Source organism: Carcharodon carcharias, chromosome 10 (genome assembly GCF_017639515.1).
Source record: "Carcharodon carcharias isolate sCarCar2 chromosome 10, sCarCar2.pri, whole genome shotgun sequence".
Lineage (NCBI taxonomy): Eukaryota > Metazoa > Chordata > Chondrichthyes > Lamniformes > Lamnidae > Carcharodon > Carcharodon carcharias.
In genome coordinates this window covers 138,620,967-138,639,964 of record NC_054476.1, presented here as the reverse complement: position 1 = coordinate 138,639,964, position 18,998 = coordinate 138,620,967, and the positions used below count along the sequence as shown (strand labels likewise).

At 43.4% G+C, this 18,998-nt stretch overlaps 1 protein-coding gene across 2 annotated transcripts in view; it reads left to right on the top strand.

The window, feature by feature from the left end:
• The window catches only part of LOC121282961 (integrin alpha-E-like), a 312,306-nt gene that overhangs the window by 75,131 nt on the left and 218,177 nt on the right, over positions 1–18,998 (top strand). For both annotated transcript variants that reach the window (XM_041196807.1, XM_041196806.1), the window contains exon 8: positions 13,665–13,780. In XM_041196807.1, coding sequence (XP_041052741.1) covers positions 13,665–13,780 — 116 coding nt within the window. The remainder of the gene's footprint in view (positions 1–13,664; positions 13,781–18,998) is intronic.

Genomic DNA, 18,998 nt, shown 5'->3' with positions numbered 1-18,998 from the left:
GACAAGGTCCCACATGGGAGACTTATAAAGAAGGCAAATGCACATGGGATACAGGGTAATTTGATAAAGTGGATTCAAAATTGGCTTAGTTGTAGGAGGCAGAGGGTGATGACAGAAGGCTGCTTTAGTGACTGGAAGTCAGTGTCCAGTGGCGTACCACAGGGACCTATTATTCACCATTTATATAAACGACATAGATGACTATGTGGGGGTTAGGATTAGTAAGTTTATGGATGACACAAAGATTAGCCGGGTGTTTAACAGTGAAATTGAGTGTCTTGGGCTACAGGAAGAGAGATGGGAGGGTCACATGGGCAGATAAGTGGCAGATGGAATTTAACCTTGAAAAGTGTGAGGTGATACACTTTGAAAGGAGTAATTTGACAAGGAAATATTCAATGAACGGCATGACACTAGGAAGATCTGAGGAACAAAGGGACCTTAGTGTGTGTGTTCATAGATCTCTGAAGGCAGAGGGGCATGTTAGCGGGGTGGTGAAAAAGACATATGGGATACTTGCCTTTATCAATTGAGGCATAGATTACAAAAGTAGGGAGGTCATGTTGGCGTTCTATAGAACCTTAATGAGGCCACAGCTGGAATACTGTGTGCAGTTCTGGTCGCCACTTTATAGGAGGGATGTGATTGCACTGGAGGGGGTGCAGAGGAGATTCACCAGGATGTTGCCTGGGATGAAACATTTAAGTTATGAAAAGAGGTTGAATAGACTGGGGTTGTTTTTGTTGGAGCAAAGCTACTCTCCACTTATCTAAACAAACACTTAAAAGTTAGGAACGATCAAGCTGGGTTCCACCCTAGGATCAGGCTTGCCCAGTGGTAACCTCAGCTGGGTATCTTAACATTAACAAGTCTATTATGTGGTACTTTGTCAAATAGAACCATAGAAAAGTCATAGCACAGAAAGAGGCCATTCAGCCCATCATGTCTGTGCCAACTGAAAAAGAAAAAAGTGGCTGCCCATTTTAATCCCACCTTCCTGCACCTGGTCTGTAGCCTTGCAGGTTACAGCATTTTAGGTGCAAATCCAGGTACCTTTTAAATGAGTTGAAGGTTTCTGCCTCCACCGCCAAACCAGGCAGTGAATTCCAACCATCCATCCTTCAGAATGAAGAAGTTTTTCCTCATGCCCCCTCTAATCCTTTACCAATCACCTTAAATCAGTGTCCTCTGGTAACTGACCTCTCTTTCAGGGGAAACAAGGCAACCTTATCTGCTCTATCTAGCCCCCTCATAATCTTGTACACCTCAATCAGGTCACCCCTCAGCCTCCTCAGTTCCAAGGAAAACAAACCCAGCCTAATCAATCTTTCCTCAGAGCTGCGATTTTCAAGCCCTGGCAACATTCTTGTAAATCTCCTCTGTACTCTCTCCAGAACAATTATGTCCTTCCTGTAATGTGGCGACCAGAACTGTACACAAAATTCCACTTTTGGCCTAACCAGCATTTTATACAGTTCCAGCATTACATCCCTGCTTTTGTATTCAATATCTTGTCCAATAAAGGAAAGCATTCCATATGCTTTCTTTACCACCTTATCCAGCTGTCCTGCCACCTTCAGGGACCTGTGGACATGCACACCAAAGTCTCTCACTTCCTCTACCCCTCCCAATATACTCCCATTCATTGTGTATTCCCTTGCTTTGTTTGCCCTCTCCAACTGCATTACCTCACACTTCTCTGGATTGAATTCCATCAACCACTTTTCCGCCCACTCAACCAAACCATTGATATCATTCTGGAGACACTATCAACTACACAGCCAATTTTTGTGTCATCTGCAAATTTCCCAATCATGCCACCCCATTTAAATCCAAGTCATCCAAATCATTAATATATACAACAAACAGTAAGGGACCCAACACTGAGCCCTGTGGAACACCACTGGAAACCGTTTACCATTTGCAAAAACATCCATCAACCGTTACCCTTTGTTTCCTGTTGCTGAGCCAATTTTAAATCCAACTCACCACATTCCCCTGTATCTCTTGGGCTTTTACTTTTCTAAGCAGTCTTCCATGTGTGACCTTGTCAAATGCCTTACTAAAATCTATGTAGACAACATCCACTGCACTACCCTCATCGATCCTCCTCTTTTCTTCCTCAAAAAAATGTGATTAAATTACTTAAACTACTTAAATTAATGAAATACTTAAATTACTTAGACACGACTTTCCTGTAACAAAACCATGCTGACTATGTCTGATTATCTGTTCCTTTCTAAGTGACAGTTTATCCGGTCTCTCAGAATTGATTCTAATAATTTTCCCATTACAGATGTCAAACTGACCAGTCTATAATTATTTTGGTCTACCCTTTGCATCCTTTTTAAATAATGGTCCAACGTTCGCAGACCTCCAATCCTCTGGTACCAAGCCTGCATCTAGTGAGGATTGGAAAAATGATCCTCTGAGCTCCTGCTATTTCCTCCCTGGCTTCCTTTAACAGGCTGGGATACATTCCATCCAGCCCTGGTGACTTATTCACCTTCAAGGGTGTCAGTCCCTCCAGTATTTCCTCTCTCATTATGCTTATTGTAACTAATATTTCACACTCCTCCTCTTTAACTGGAATGTCTGCTTCATCCCTCTCAGTGAAGACAGAGACAAAGTATTCAAGAGAACCCTGCCTATCTTCAGCATCAGAGCACAAGTTACGATACATCTCTGAACTGCCCTACCCTTTTCTTCGTTATTCTCTTGCTCTTAATGTACAGGTAAAACATCTTGGGGTTTTCTTTGACTTTACCTGCCAATATTTTTTCATATTCTCTCTTTGCTTTCTTAATGATCCTTTTTGCTTCACCCTGTACTTTACATAATCCCCAAAGCTTTCTACAGTATTAAGTTTCTTGTGACTGTCATAAGCTTTCTTTTTCAGCTTTATCTTACCTTGGATGCCTCTGGATAACCAGGATGCTCTAGATTTGGCAGTACCATTCCTTTTCTTTGTGGGGACATGTATACGCTGTGCCCATAGAATCTTACTTTTGAATGCCTCCCACTGGTCAGTCACTGATTTCCCTTCAAGTGGCTGTATCCAGTCCACAGTCTCCAGTCCACTCTCCCCAGCTCACCTCTTGAGCTTTGTAAAATTTGTCTTTCCCTAATTTAGAACTTTTATTCCTGTTCTATCTTTGTCCTTTTCTATAATGATGCTAAATCTAACTGTATTATGGTCAAAATCTCCAAAATGGTCCCTCACAGTTACTTCATCCACTTGCCCAGCTTCATTTCCTAAGACTAAATCTAGAATTGCACCTCCTCTCGTTGGGCTTGTTACATACTGGCTAATAAAGCTCTCTTGAATGCAGTTCAAGTTTTATGCCTTGTGTGCTGCTAATACTGTTTGTATCCCAATTGATATTAGCGAAGTTGAAGTCCCCAACTATTATTGCCCTATTGTTTTTGCACTCAAATTTGCCTACATATATGCTCTTCTATCTCCCTCTCACTATTTGGGGGTCTATAGTACACTTCTAGCAGTGTGGCTGCCCTTTTCTGAGCACAACCCATATGGCTTCATTTGATGATTCATTTATTATATCATCCCTTCTCACACAGCTGTAATTGATTCTTTAACCAATAATGCTACACACCCACTTATTTTAGCCCCCTCTCTACCCTATCTGAAAACCCAATATGCAGGGATGTTGAGCTGCCATTTTACCCCTCTTTAAGCCAAGTTTCCGTTATAGTGATGATATCATGCTGCTATGTGTCTATCTGTGCCCTCAGCTCATCGATTTTATTTGCTATACTCCTTGCACAGACAAATGCCTTTTAATATTGCCAATTTCAGAATCTCAGAATCACAGTGCAGAAGAGGCCCTTTGGCCCATTGAGTCTGCACTGACATGTGAGAAACACCTGACCTACCTACCTAATCCCATTTAGCAGCACTTGGCCCATGGCCATGAATGTTATGACGTGCCAAGTGCTCATCCAGGTACTTTTGCAAGGTTGTGAGGCAACCTGCCTCCACCTCCCTCCCAGGCAGTGCATTCCAGACCATCGCCACCCTCTGGGCAAAAATATTTTTCCTCACATCCCCCCAAACCTCCTGCCCCTCACCTTGAACTTATGCCCCCTTGTGACTGACTCTTCAACTAAGGGGAACAGCTGCTCCCTATCCACCCTGTCCATGCCCCTCATAATCTTGTACACCTCAATCAGGTTGCCCCTCAGTCTTCTCTGCTCCAGCGAAAACAACCCAAGCCTATCCAACCTCTCTTCATAACTTAAATGTTTCACCCCAAGCAACATCCTGGTGAATCTCCTCTGCACCCTCTCCAGTGCAATCACATCCTTCCAATAACGTGGCAACCAGAACTGCACACAGTACTCCAGCTGTGGCCTCACCAAGGTTCTATACAACTCCAACATGACCTCCCTACTTTGTAATCTATGCCTTGATTGATAAAGGCAAGTGTCCCAAATGCCTTTTTCACCACTCCACTAACATGCCCCTCTGCCTTCAGAGATCTATGGACACACACGCCATGGTCCCTTTATTCCTCAGAACTTCCTAGTGTCATGCCATTCATTGAATACTTCCTTGTCAAATTACTCCTTTCAAAGTGTATCACCTCACACTTTTCAGGGTTAAATTCCATCTGCCACTTATCTGCCCATTTGACCATCCCGTCTATATCTTCCTGTAGCCCAAGACACTCAAACTTACTGTTAACCACCTGGCCAATCTTTGTGTTATCCGCAAACTTACTAATCCTAACCCCCACATAGTCATCTATGTTATTTATATAAATGGTGAATAATAGGGAACCCAGCACAGATCCCTGTGGTACGCCACTGGACACTGGCTTCCAGTCACCAAAGCAGGCTTCTGACATCACCCTCTGTCTCCTACAACTAAGCCAATTTTGAATCCACTTTATCAAATTACCCTGTATCCCGTGTGCATTTGCCTTCTTTATAAGTCTCCCATGTGGGACCTTGTCAAAGGCTTTGCTGAAATCCATATAAACTACATCAACTGCACTACCCTCATCTACACACCTGGTCACCTCCTCAAAAAATTCAATCAAATTTGTTAGGCATGACCTCCCTCTGACAAAGCCATGCTGACTATCCCTGATAAAACCTTGCCTCTCCAAGTGGAGTTAGATACTCTCCTTCAGAACTTTCTCCAGTAATTTCACTATCACTGACTTGAGACTCACTGGCCTGTAGTTCCCTGGCTTATCTCTACAACCCTTCTTAAATAGCGGCACCACATTAGCTGTTCTCCAGTCCTCTGGCACCTCCCCCGTGGCCAGAGAGGAATTAAAAACTTGGTTCAGAGCCCCTGCGATCTCCTCCCTTGCCTCCCTCAGCAGTCTGGGACACAAATCATCTGGACCTGGAGATTTGTCCACTTTTAGGCCTGCCAACACCTTCAATACCTTGTCACTCCCTATATTAATTTGCTTAAGAACCTCGCAGTCTCTCTCCCCAAGTTCCATAACTTCATCCTCATTCTCTTGGGTGAGGACGGACGTGAAGTATTCATTCAACACTCTAGCAATGTCCTCTGGCTCCACCCATAGATTGTCCCCCTTGTCCCTATGGGTCCTACTCTTTCCCTGGTTATCCTCTTCCCATTGATATACTTATAGAATATCTTAGGACTTTCCCTACTTGTACCAGCCAGAGCTTTCTCATATCCCCACTTTGCTCTCCTAATTGCTTTCTTAAGCTCCACCCTGCACTTTCTGTACTCCTCTAATACCTCTGCTGATTTGCTTTCCTTGTACCTGCTAAAAGCCTCTCTTTTCCTTCTCCTCGTAACCTGAATATCTCTGGTGATCCATGGTTCTCTGGGCTTGTTACTCCTTCCTATCACCCTGGAAGGAACATGTTGAGCCTGCACCCTCCTCATTTCCTTTTTGAACACCCCCCACTGTTCCTCTGTAGATTTCCCCACAAGTAACTGTTCCCAGTCTACCTTGGCCAGATACTGCCTTATTTTACTAAAATCCACTCTCCCCCAATCCAAAACATTTTTTTTTGCAACTAGTCTATTCCTTTGTCCACAACAAGCTTAAATTGTACCACATTGTGGTTGCTATCACTAAAATGCACCCCACCAACACCTTAGCCACCTGTCCGGCTTCATTCTCCAGAATTAGGTCCAGCACTGCACCGTCCCTTGTTGGACCCTCTACATATTGACCTAAAAAGTTCTCCTGTACACATTTCAAGAAATCCACTCCAACCAAGCCCTTAACACTATGTCTATCCCAATTAATGTTGGGAAAGTTGAAATCACCTAATATAATTACCCTATTGTTATTGTTTTTACACACCTCTGCAAATTGTGCACATATTTGCTCCTTAATTTCCCGCTGACTATCTGGGGGTCTATAATAAACACCTAACAATGTGGCTGCCCCTTTTTTATTCCTGAGCTCTACCCACAAAGCTTCATTCGATGCCCCCTCCAAGATATCATCTCTCCTTACTGCAGTAACTGACTCCTTAACTAATAATGCAACGCTTCCTCCTCTTTTACCCCCTCCCCTGAAGATTCTATATCCCTGAATGTTGAGCCACCAATCCTGCTCTTCCCTCAACCATGTCTCAGTGATGGTTATTATATCACAATTCCATGTGTCAATCCTCACCCTTAATTCATCTGTTTTACCTATAAAACCCCTGGCATTAAAGTAGAGGCCATCCAGCCTTGCCTTACTCCCTTGAAGCTTAATGCAGCTGTACTCCCTCTGACTTGATTGTTTTACTGTATTATGATGTGCCCCTAATCTGCTAACATTCTGTGTCCTCTCCCCCTGCTGAATTAGTTTAAACTCCTCCCAACAGCACTAGCAAACCCACCCGCAAGGATGTTAGTCCCGCTCTGGTTCAGATGTAGACCGTCCCGCTTACTCAGGTCCCACCTTCCCCAGAAACGGTCCCAGTGATCCAGGAATCTAAAACCCTCCCTCCTGCACGAACTCTTAAGCCACGTATTCATCTGCGCTATTCTCCTATTTCTGAGCTCACTAGCACGTGGCACTGGGAGTAATCCAGAGATTACAACCCGAGAGGTCTTGCTTTTTAGTTTACTGCCTAATTCCCTGAATTCTTGATGCAGGACCTCATCCCTCTTTCTACCTATGTCTTCGGTGTGACCAACTCTCTAAACGTGCTATCCATGATGCTCTCAGAGTTGTGGATGCTCCACAGTGTCCCCAGCCGCTGTTCCAGCTTTGAAACCCGAGCTTCCAGGAGTTGCAGCTGGTCACACTTCCTGCACACATGCTGGTCCCAGGCAGTGGAAATGTCCCCAGCTTCCCACATGGAGCACGAGGAGCACACCACGGCTTTGAGCGCTCCTGCCATGACTTATCCCTTTAAATTAAATCTTTTAAGTCAATTACTCTAGGGCCTTTTTTCCTGATCCTCCTTACTGTAGAATATACAAACTGTAAACCACAAAAAGACCTTAAATTATAAGCTATTAAAGTAGTAAATACCTCACCCACTGCTTACCAGTGAATCCTTTCCCTTGTAGCCTCTACTGCTGCAGCACGCTCTGAAGATTTAAGAAGTTGGATAGCAAGGAAAAAATGCAAAGAGCACCTCATCCCTGATACACCGAATTCCCGCTTTGCACCAAATTGCCAATACCCACTCTGGCTGTGCCCCACTCAGGATGTGCTCTCTCTCCTGTTTGTGTGCAAGCGTGCTGTAGTGTGCTTCTAGATAGTCCCTTTCTTAAACAGAGCTGAGTTAACGCACCATTAGTTAAGCTTCAAATAGTACTTAACACCTATTCAGGCCCTAACCAGGCTTCAGGTGATTGACTGTGCTGTAAAACTTTAAACCTTTGCTTCTTCTGTCTTTCAGAGTCACCCTCTAATTTTCTACCTCCTACTCCCTGCTCTGAATTTGTCCTACCTGAATCTGCCTTCAGGTTCCCATCCTCGTTTAAACCCTCCCCAACAGTAGCCAATCTCCCTGCAAGGACATTTGTCCCGATCCTATTCAGATCGTCACCATCTGGCTTGTACAGATCCCACCTTCCCCAGAACTGGTCCCAATGCCCCAGATCTCTGAAGCTCTCCCTCCTGCAGCATATCTCCAGCCATGCATTCATCTGGTGTTTTCAAATGACTTTTGAACATCAATGTACACAACATCAACTGCACTATCCTCATCAAGTGTCTTCATTACTTCATCAAAAAATTCAACCAAGTTCGTCAAACACAATTTACCTTCAACTAACCCATGTGGCTGTACTTCGTTAACCTGTACTTCTACAAATCAGAATTATTTTAATCTGTGATTGTCTCGATTACCATTGACAGTAATAGGTCACCATAGAGAGAATAATTTTTATGTAATTGCTTTTGTCACCATGATCATCCATCACTGTTGACAGCCTTCTGTTGTCCGTGGCTTAGGGTGAATTTTATGGGGCGATGCATTGCTGGCCACCCCCTCCCCACCCGCTGCCCCTGAGTGATAATACACTGGGGGGCAACCTGAACAAATTCAGCATGGAGCTTCTGCCCCTCAGTGGAAGGAAATTTCACCTGGAGAGCTGAGTCCAATCTGATTGGCCGACACTTCTTGGAGTCCCTGCAGTGCCAGAACTCAGTAGTGGGTGCTGCTGGGACTGCAAGCAATCCAAGGAGAGACCACATGGATGCTGGACTTGGGTAAGTCCAGGATTTTTGGGCAGGGAAGGATCAGACATCCTAGAGAGGGATGAGGGGATAGGGGTTGGGTTTTGAAGGCCAGCGGTGGTGGCACAAAGGGGGTTACCATCTTGGTCGGGGGAGGGGGGGTGACCTGATGTGCACAGGACACCTCCAAAGGAGGTACCCCTCCTTCCTTCCTGCATTTTTACCAGCGTTGATAAAAAGGGGCCTCCCCACTCTCGACTGTCTTCCACCACCAACAATACTATGGATGAATTAGGCCCTTAGCTGGGCAGTTAAGGACCTCAAAAGGCCTTAGACCAGACAGGAGAGCAGGCTTGTGGGTGCCTTAACCATCCACCATGTTATGGGGAATGGATCAAGGGTGAGCAGGAATGCAGTGGGCTAACCACCCATCATATTTTACATGCCCTCTCCACCAAAAACATGCCTGGCAGGGGGCTGTAAGTTCCAGCCTATGATGTAAAATGGATGCCTCAGTTTCTGTAAAGGGTAACCAACAGGTAAATGTCTATTTCACTGTTGTAAAGTTTAATGACTTACATTAGCTCTGAGGCTTGAATTACTCTGGTGGTAAGTGTAAAGACAGTGCAACAGAACTGGATCTCTATTGACCATGGCGTAAGGCCTGCCTCAGCACTCTGGCACTGGGCTTAAATAAATTTTAAAAGGAGTAAAACAAAAAGCCCTCACCCCTCAAACACTCCCTGCCCTCATCCATGCCAGCCTATGCCAACACATGCCACCTTTCACCCCTTTGGCCCCTCAAACCCCCATGCCAACCCATACTCACCTTTGTGGCCCTGAGACTCCTGTTACATCAGTGATACATGGAAAGAAATTTTCAAAACTATATGTATCAAAACTTTTTTTTTTGCTATTTTTAAAATGGGTTTTCTGCTGAACTGAAAAGATTGCTGCTACAAGTCACATCTCCACAGGATTGGCCACTTGTTCTGGAAGCTATCAGTGGGAGTTACAAGAACAAAGGAACCCTCCTCTCATCATCATGCAATCTCACACTCACAATTATAAAGATATTATAATCACGACACCAGGGAACTTGCAGATCAAAACTCGTTATTCCTGCAGGGTTGTTAACAGACTCATCTCACACCTGGGACTATCCAGGTCCATTTCAAAGGGGACCTTAAAGGGGAATATGGACACCATTTGGATTTTAATAAGCTTACCCTTCTAGTGGAATCAGAGGATCTGACTAGACAATGGATTCCTGACAAAAGAACCACGATATGGATGGTAACTCTTTCCAAAACTAATGGCTGAGGCATTATCAGTCCTGAAACCAAAGACAGTACCAGACAATAGATAAACATCCTTTTGGAGAAAGAAGATCACATGATTCAAGTGACCGTTTTGAAATCCCTATATTCCTCTGAGAACTGAGAAACCCTCGGACTGCTGATATAACACCAACTGGAAGGAACTCCAGCAGCTCCCAGCCGAGCATTAGCCGGCAACCATTTCTCAACTCCTCGAAGCCTGTTTAATTTTAAAAGCCTCTGATCCAATGCCTGCTAAGCAGTCTAAGTACAAAAAGCCCACTGTGCTGCAGCATCATTCATTTCAAGAATTTTCATTTTGTTATCTCCAAACAGAAACTCATTGGACCTGACCTCCGCCAGGAAGGAAACACCCTCTGGACTTTGACTTCTCGGACTCTGGAAATCACATGAACTAATATTCATTTTTGTAGTTGCCCATAGTTGTAAATCTTATTCTTTTCTATCCCCTCTTACTGGATATACGTGTGTGTGTATCACAGAATCACAGAATTTTAACAGCGCAGAAGGCCCATCGTGCCTGCACCGGCTCTCCAAATGAGCATTATGACCTAGTGCCATTGCCTTGCCTTTTCCCTGTACCCCTGCACACTATATCCTCTTGAATGTCTCGATTGAACCTTCCTCCACCACACTTCCAGGCAGTGCATTCCAGACCCAAACCACTCAATTGTGTGAAAAAGTTTCCTCATGTAACATTTGCTTCTTTTGCAAATCACTTTAAATCTGCCCTCTCATTCTTGATCCTTTTCACAAGTGGGAACAGCTTCTCCCTATCCACTCTGTCCAGCCCCTCATGATTTTGAACATCTTTATCAAATCTCCTCTTCGCCTTCTTCTCTCCAAGGAGAAGAGTCCCAACCTCTCCAATCTATCTTCATAACTGAGATTTTTCATCCTTGGAACCATCCTTGAAAACCTCTTCTGCACTCTCTCCAATGTGTTCATATCCCTCCTATAATGTGGCGCCCAGAACCCTACACAATACTCCAGCTGAGACCAAATGAGTGTCTTATATAAATTCAGCAGAACCTCCTTGCTCTTGTACTCTGCCCCTATTAATAAAGCCCAGGATACTATATGCTTTATTAACTGCTCTCTCTACCTGTCCTGCCACCTTCAATGATCTATGCACATATACAGCCAGGTCTTTCTGCTCCTGCACCCCCTTCAAAATTTCACCCCTATTTTATATTGTCTGTCCATGTTCTTCTTACCAAAATGTATCACCTCACACTTCAGGGGGAGGTGATGGCATAGTGGTATTGTCATTGGACTGGTAATCCAGAAACCCAGCATATTGCTCGAGGGACCTGGGTTTGAATCCTACCATGGCAGATGGTCGAATTTAAATTCAATCAAAATCTGGAATTGAAAGTCTAGTGATAACCATGAAACCATTGTCAATTGTTGTAAAAACCCATCTGGTTCACTAATGTCCTTTAGGGAAGGAAATCTGCCGTCCTTATATGGTCTAGCCTACATGTGACTCCAGACCCACAGCAATGTGGTTGACTCTTAAATGCGCTCTGAATTAGGGATGGGCAATAAATGCTGGCCTAGCCAGTGACACCCACATCCAATGAAAAAAAAAATTCCCTGCGTTGAATTTCATCTGCCACCTGTCTGCCCACTTCACCAACTTGTCTATGCCCTTTTGAAGTTCCACATTGTCCTCCTCACAGTTTACAACACTCCCAAGCTTCATATCATCCACAATCTTTGAAATTGTCCCTTGCACACCAAGATCTCGATCATTAATATGTATCAGGAAAAGCAAGTGTCCCAATACCGACCACTGGGGAACTCTACCACCATTACTCTCTGCTTCCTAGTTTTCAGCCAATCCACGTTGCTACTGTCCCTTTTATTCTATGAGCAATAACTTTTATCACAAGTCTGTTGTGTGGCACTGTATCAAATGCCTTTTGAAAGTCCATGTACATCACATCAACAGCATTACCCTCATCGACCTTTTCTGTCACTTCTTCAAAAAACTCCAGCAAGTTAGTTAAACACAATTTTCCCTTTAGAAATCTATGCTGGCTCTTCCTTATCAACCCGTATTTTTCCATGTAACCACTAATTCTATCCCGAATAATTGTTTCTAGAGTCCTGCCCACCACTGAAGTGAAACTGACTGATCTGTAATTGCTCGGGTTATCCTTACAACATCTTTTGAACAAGGGTGTAATGTTTGCAATTCTCCAGTCCTCTGGCACATCCCCCAACTCTAGGGAAGACTGAAAAATTATGGCCAGTGTCCCTGCAATTTCCACTCTGACATCCTTCAATATCTTTGGATGCATCTCATCCAGTCATTGTGCCTTGTCAACTTTAAGTACCAACAATCTATTCAACACTTCCTCTTTATCAACTTTGAACCCTTCTAGTGACAGAGTTTCCTTGTCTGTCACCATGGCCTGGGTAGCATCTACCTTCTTGGTAAAGACAGATGCAAAGTATTCATTTAATACCTTAGCCATGTGTAAATTCCCTTTTAGGTCCCTAATTGGCCCTACTTCCCCTTTTACCACCCTTTTAGTATTTATATGCCGATAGAAGACTTTGGGATTCCCCTTTATGTTGGTTGCCAGTTTTTTCTCATAACCCCTATGCATTTCTGTATTATGCTTTTTCACCTCCCCTCTTTTGTATTCTGTTTTCCGTGAGTGAGTGAGTCATTGAGAGAGTTTGCCAACAGGTCCTCCCCCACCTCTGAGTTTGAATGTGAATAAACTAACTTTCTGAATAAATCATAATGCAAATTTGCTGTGAGTGAATTAAATTGGATCACACAAACTGAGGGTTTTGGGAAACACATCACAGCATACTTTAAAAATAATTCAAAACCACCTCTTCTTACAGACAGTTGGAGAGAAGATAAAGAAGTTCAGCTTCTCTCACTCCTGTCTGTAACGTCCCTTACGCCAACCCATGCTCCCACACCTCCCAATGGCCTGCCATACCCCATATGCCAACTAGTACCAATTCATGTTAACCCATGCCTCCACTCACCACACTTGTCCTTACTCCCCCTAGTATCTCACCTAGTATCTTGGACAGTTCCTTGACAGCTTTTACAGTTCCCTGACAGCTTTGATAGATGGACAGTTCCTTAACAGCTTGACAGTTCCAATGAGTTTGTGCATAAAAAGTGCATAATCAGTCACTTGTAACATTCCCAAAGGCTACCTTACCTCTTCCAAAGGATGTCTTAGATTCCTGAAGGTGTCCTGAAACCCTTTCTAAAGGGGCACCTTACCCCTCCAAAGGGGTACCCTGGCTATTCAAACGAGTCCATCAAGGTTAGACCAGCTCTTACCTGCGCACTCTGGGATTCATGCAGCTGGGTGCAAAGATCGGAAATCAATAGAGCCAGCTGGTTATTTAAATGTCCCCTGTCTCCACAAATTATGCATGTGCGAGCCCCTGCCTGACTTCAGTCCCAGTCCTGGGAAGATTGGAAATGCTGTGTTTGGGGTTGGCTATTTTAGCCAGTTCCGGGATTTTTGTGGCAAAAATCTGGGCCCGTATGTTAATTGTGTACATGCCATTGAACCATTATGGAGCGCCTTGATATCTAAGAATAGGATCGCATGCTCTGAATTGCCGAGCAATGAAAAATCTGGTTGAATTCATTGTTACTTATTTATCATTTTTGTTTCTGTAGAGATGGAGATTGCATTTGTGCTGGATGGATCTGGGAGTATCGATGCCTTGGATTTCACAAGGACAAAAAACCTGATCATAAACTTAATGAAAAATGTTTGGAAACAGTGTCTTCAGGTAAATAATGAAAGCTATCATAGGGACTGGAATACTAAGGTTGGGCCAGCAGGCAAAACCAAATTATTAAAACAAAAGCATTGAAATAGGGAGTAGAAGAATCATTTAATATGTTGATCAGGAACTTTGCTGATTTCCTCATCCGTAAGACAGGGTACAGAGATACTTGAAAAAGAAACATTTGCAGAGCTAAGTGGAAAAGGCAGGGGAGTGGCACTCGGTGAATTACTCCTTCTGAGGACCAGCACAGACATGATGGGCTGAATGGCCTCCTTCTGGGCTGTAACCATTCTATGATTCTATTGTATAATTTCTAAAACCCATAAACCAGAAGACTAAACAGAGACTTGGAACTGACTCTAGAACCTTACTGGTGCTATTAAGGACGACGGGTGGGCTCTTGATGCTGCCAGCCCAATCAGAGAGCCGGCAGCTCTGAACTCGGCAGCCCCTCTGGGAGAGATGGGAGCTGCTGAGGTAGGTCGGGGAGCATGACGGCACTACAGCATGGAGGCAATGTTAGGGGCATGTATTTAACGTTAAAATTATTAGGGGCAAAGCCATTAGGCCCCTTGAAGCGGAGGGGAAACCCGTCTGGGGTGGCATCGTTTGGATGATGATGTAGCCTTGCCTTTGGAGGATGGAGTCTCTGATTCTGATGGCCCCCCCTGCAACCACTGCCACCCCCACCCCAGCTTGCTGCAGGGATGTCCGCTTCATGGGGATGGTGGCCTGTGCATGTGGTGGAGGGTAAAGCTCCACCATTGACAAAATGCTGGTGTGCCTGCAAAATTGGACCTAATGGAGTCCATAGTCAACTTAATTGGCTGCCTGTCTCTGTGGTGGGGTCCCTTCCCATCCATGGGTAACTTCCTCAGTGGCATTGGGGAGCTGTCCTGATGCGACTCCCCATTATTTTACCAGCCTCTGCACCTCTTTGTCTGCCAGAGTGCCTGGAAAATTAAGCCAGTACTTTCACCGTAGCATCTTGGGTTCAGCCCAGACTGAGGAAAGAAATTCACTTTTGTGAGCTCATGTCAACATTGAACATTAATATCAGGTCACTGTTTTTCCCTGCACTATAATAACCTCTCAAAAGTGAAGGGTTTTTACATTCATATTGGTTGAAAGTGTGAGAGAGAAAATGCAGGAAGATTACTCTCTAAAATTCCAGTGGGGAGGTTCCTCAAGGCAAGGACAGTAATTTTCTCAAATTGTTCCAATACTATTCTTAGCAGGGATATGCTGCTTCAAAGATAAATGGTATTGTCAACTACCAAGTCACAAATAAGGTACCTAAGAGAATGTGAAGCTTCTGACCTATTCTGGACAAGCTCCAGTGCTTTGGGTGGATTCTTGAGGCAAGGAGGGTTCTGGAGAGGGGATAAGTAGGCTTACAAAGCAAAAGGATATGGCAGCATTGCAAGGCAGCTATTTAGGTAATCATACCCAGAGTGTGACAGGAAGGGACAGAGTGTACAAACATAAAAAGCAGCAGCAAATAGGCTCAAAGGCAGAAAAAATGATAAAAAGGCAAAATTAATGTCTCTCTACTTGAATGCACGTAATATTCATAACAAAATTAATGAATTAGTAGCACAAATAGAGGTTAGTGGGTATGATCTTATAGTCATTATGGAGACATGGTTACAAGGAGATCAAAACTGGGAACTAAATATTCAGGGGTATGTGACTTTTTGAAAGGAAGGCAGGAAGGAAAAGGTGGTGGGGTAGCTTTGTTAGTACAAGATGGAAAAAGTACGATAGCAAGAAATGATCTTGGATCGGAAGATATGGAATCCATATGGGTGGAGGTAAGATATAACAAAGGGAAAAAGACACCAGTCTGTAGGGTCCCTAACAGTATGTAGGACAGAGAATAAATCAGGAGATAATGAGGGCATGTAAAAAAGGCAGTACATTAATCATGGGCGACTTTAATCTTTGTGTAGATTGGGAAAATCAAATTAGCAGATATAGCCACGAGCAAGAATTCATAGAGTGTATTCGGGACAGTTTCCTAGAACAATATGGTGTGGATCCAACCAGCGATCAGGCTATTTTGGATCTGGTAATGTGTAAAGAGCAGGTTTAATAAATGATCTCAGAGTAAAAGATCCCCAAGGAAACAGTGACCATAATATGGTAGAATTTAGCATTCAGTTTGAGAGTGAGAAACTTGAATCAGAAACAACTGTGCTAAACTTAAATAAGGGTAATTAGAATGGAATGAGGGCAGAGTTGGCTGGAGTGGACTGGGAAAGGAGTTTATCAGAAAAGACAATTGATGAACAATGGCAGATATTTAAGAAAATAGTTCAAGACTCACAACAAAGATATATCCCAGTGACAAAGGAGGATTCTAGGAAGGGGATAAACCAGCCATGGTTAACCAAGTTAAGGATACTATCAAATTGAAAGAAAATACAATGTGGCAAAGATTAGTGGTAAGCCAGAGGGTTGGGAAAGTTTTAAAAACCAACAAAAGATGGCCAAAAAATAATAAAGAGGGAGAAAATAAACTTTGAGGGTAAACTAGCAAATAATATAAAAACAGACAGTAAGAGCTTCTTTAAATATATAAAAAGGAAGAGAGGGGCCAAAGTAAACAGGCCCCTTAGAGAATGAGGCTGGGGAAATAATAATGAGGAACCAGGAAATGGCAGAATAGTTTAATAAATAATTTGCATCAGTCTTCACGGTAGAAGATGCTAACAGCATTCCAAAAATATATAATCAGGGAGCAAAAGATGGGGTGATTGGGGGTGGGGAGAGGAAATAAATACAATAACTATCACCAGAGAAAAAGTACTAAGGAAATTAATGGGACTAAAGGCCAATAAGTCCCTTGGACCTGATGGGTTGCATCCTAGGATATTAAAGGAAGTAGCTACACAAATAGTGGATGCGCTGGTAGTAATCTTCCAAGAATCCTTAGATACTGGAAAAGTCCCAGAATATTGGAAAACTGCCAATGTAACGCCCTTATTCAAAAAGGGAGGGAGGAAAAAAAAAACAGCTAACTATAGGCCAGTTAGCTTAACATCTGTCATTGGGAAAATGTTAGAGTCTATTATAAAGGATGTAATAACATAGCATTTAGAAATGCATAATATAATCAAGCAGAGTCAGCATGGCTTAATGAAGGGGAAATCATGCCTGACAAATTTATTAGAATTCTTTGAGGAGGTAGCAAGCAGGATAGATAAAGGGGAGCTGGTAGATGTAATATATTTGGATTTCCACAAGGCGTTCAATAAGGTACTGCACATAAGGCTACTTAATAAGATAAGGGCCCATGGTGTTGAGGGTACTATATTAGCATGGATAGAGGTTTGGCTAACTATTGGAAGGCAGAGTTGGGATAAGGGGGCCATTTTCAGAATGGCAACCTGTAACTAGTGGAGTGCCACAGGGAACAGTGCTGGGGCCACAATTATTTACAATATATACTAATGACTTAGATGAGGGAAGTGAATGTACTATCATTAAGTTTGTGGATGGCACAAAACTAGGTGGGAAGGCAAGTGGTGAGAATGACACAAAGAGCCTACTGAGAGATATAGACAGGTTAAGGGCTATGGGCCGGGTGCAGGAAGGTGGGATTAGAAAGGGCACCTGGGTGTCTTCAGGCTGGCATGGACAAGATGGGCCGAATGGCCTCCTTCTGTGCTGTAACTTTTCTATGGTTCTATGGTTCTAAGTGAATGGGCAAAAACTTGACAGATGGAAAATCATGTGGGAAAATGTGAGGATATGCACTTTGACAGGAAGAATAGAGGAGCTGAATATTATTTAAATGGAGAAAGACTGCAGAAAGATGCAGCACAGAGTGGTTTGGGAGACCTCATGCTTGAATCCCAAAAAGCTAACATACAAGTTTAGCAGGTAATAGGGAAGGCAAATGGAACATTGGCATTTATTTCAAAGGGAATTCAGTATATTAGGAAAATCTTGCTAAAACTATAAAAGGCACTTGTTAGACCACACCTACAATGCTGTGAACAATTTTGGTCCCCTTATCTAAGGAAATACATACGGGCATTGGAGGCAGTCCAGAGAATGTTCACTAGGTTGATCCTGGGTATGGAGGAATTTTCTTATGAGGAGAGGTTGAGTAGGTTGGGCCCGTGGCACACTGGAGTTTAGAAGAATGAGAGGCGACCTTATTGAAACATATAAGATTCTTAGGGAGCTTGAGAGGTTGTTTCCCCTTATGGGAGAGTCTAGGACCAGAGGGCATTATCTCAGAGTAAGGGGTCACCCATTTAAGACAGAGATGAGGAGGAATTTCTTCTCTCTGGGGGTAAAAAATCTCTGGAATTCTTTTCTGCAGAGGGCTGTAGAGGCTGGGTTGTTAAGTATATTCAAGGCTGAGATAGACAGATTTTTAATCAGTAAGGGAATCAAGGATTTTGGGGAAAAAGCAGGAAAGTGGAGTTGAGGATTATCAGATTAGCCATGATCTCATTGAATGGCGGAGCAGACTTGATGGGCCAAATGGCCTGCTTCTGCTCCTACGTCTTGTGGTCTCAGCAAAGAGAGTTCAAGTTGGTAACATTAGAAATCCAGCAGAGAAGGTAGCCTTTCCTCTTTAACCTCTACAGTCCATAACTAGAGCCTTTGTCATACTTATCCTCCACATGTGTTCAAATTTAAATCAAGATTTCCTTTGTCATCCTACAGTCACAATGTTTCTTTAACTGAAAAGCTTTTATCTGGCAAAGATGTATCTGATCTCAGCAGACTGAGTCTTGAGGGTAGCAGCTGCAATTGTGTTCTTGATTGTTAGACTTTGTGTGACAGTCACATTTCAATCAACATTGTGGTCTTGCAGACAATTATTACCTGTCCTGGGTAGTCCCTGGTGGTCTTAAGATTTATACTGTTTTAGTTTGCAGACTCTGCTACCATTTTGCGCTGGTAGGAAAGATGCACTGCTTTTATCAGTGTACGAGTATATTTCTTCACTGTAAAGTATTGCTTGTCTTTCTTGTTCCTGGCTTAATTAAAAAGAGTTAGGGAGTGGGACACAGGCAAACGATAAAAGGACAGAGGGCCGGGTAGGGTTATTGAAGACAAGCATGATATTACAATTGATGAATGGGTTAGGATAAAAGTTAATGTGAAAGTTAATGAGGACCAGGAGGTCAGATGGGATATTGAGGAGGTGGGAGGGGAGGGGCAGAGGGCTGAGAGAAATATCAGGGTTTCTGCC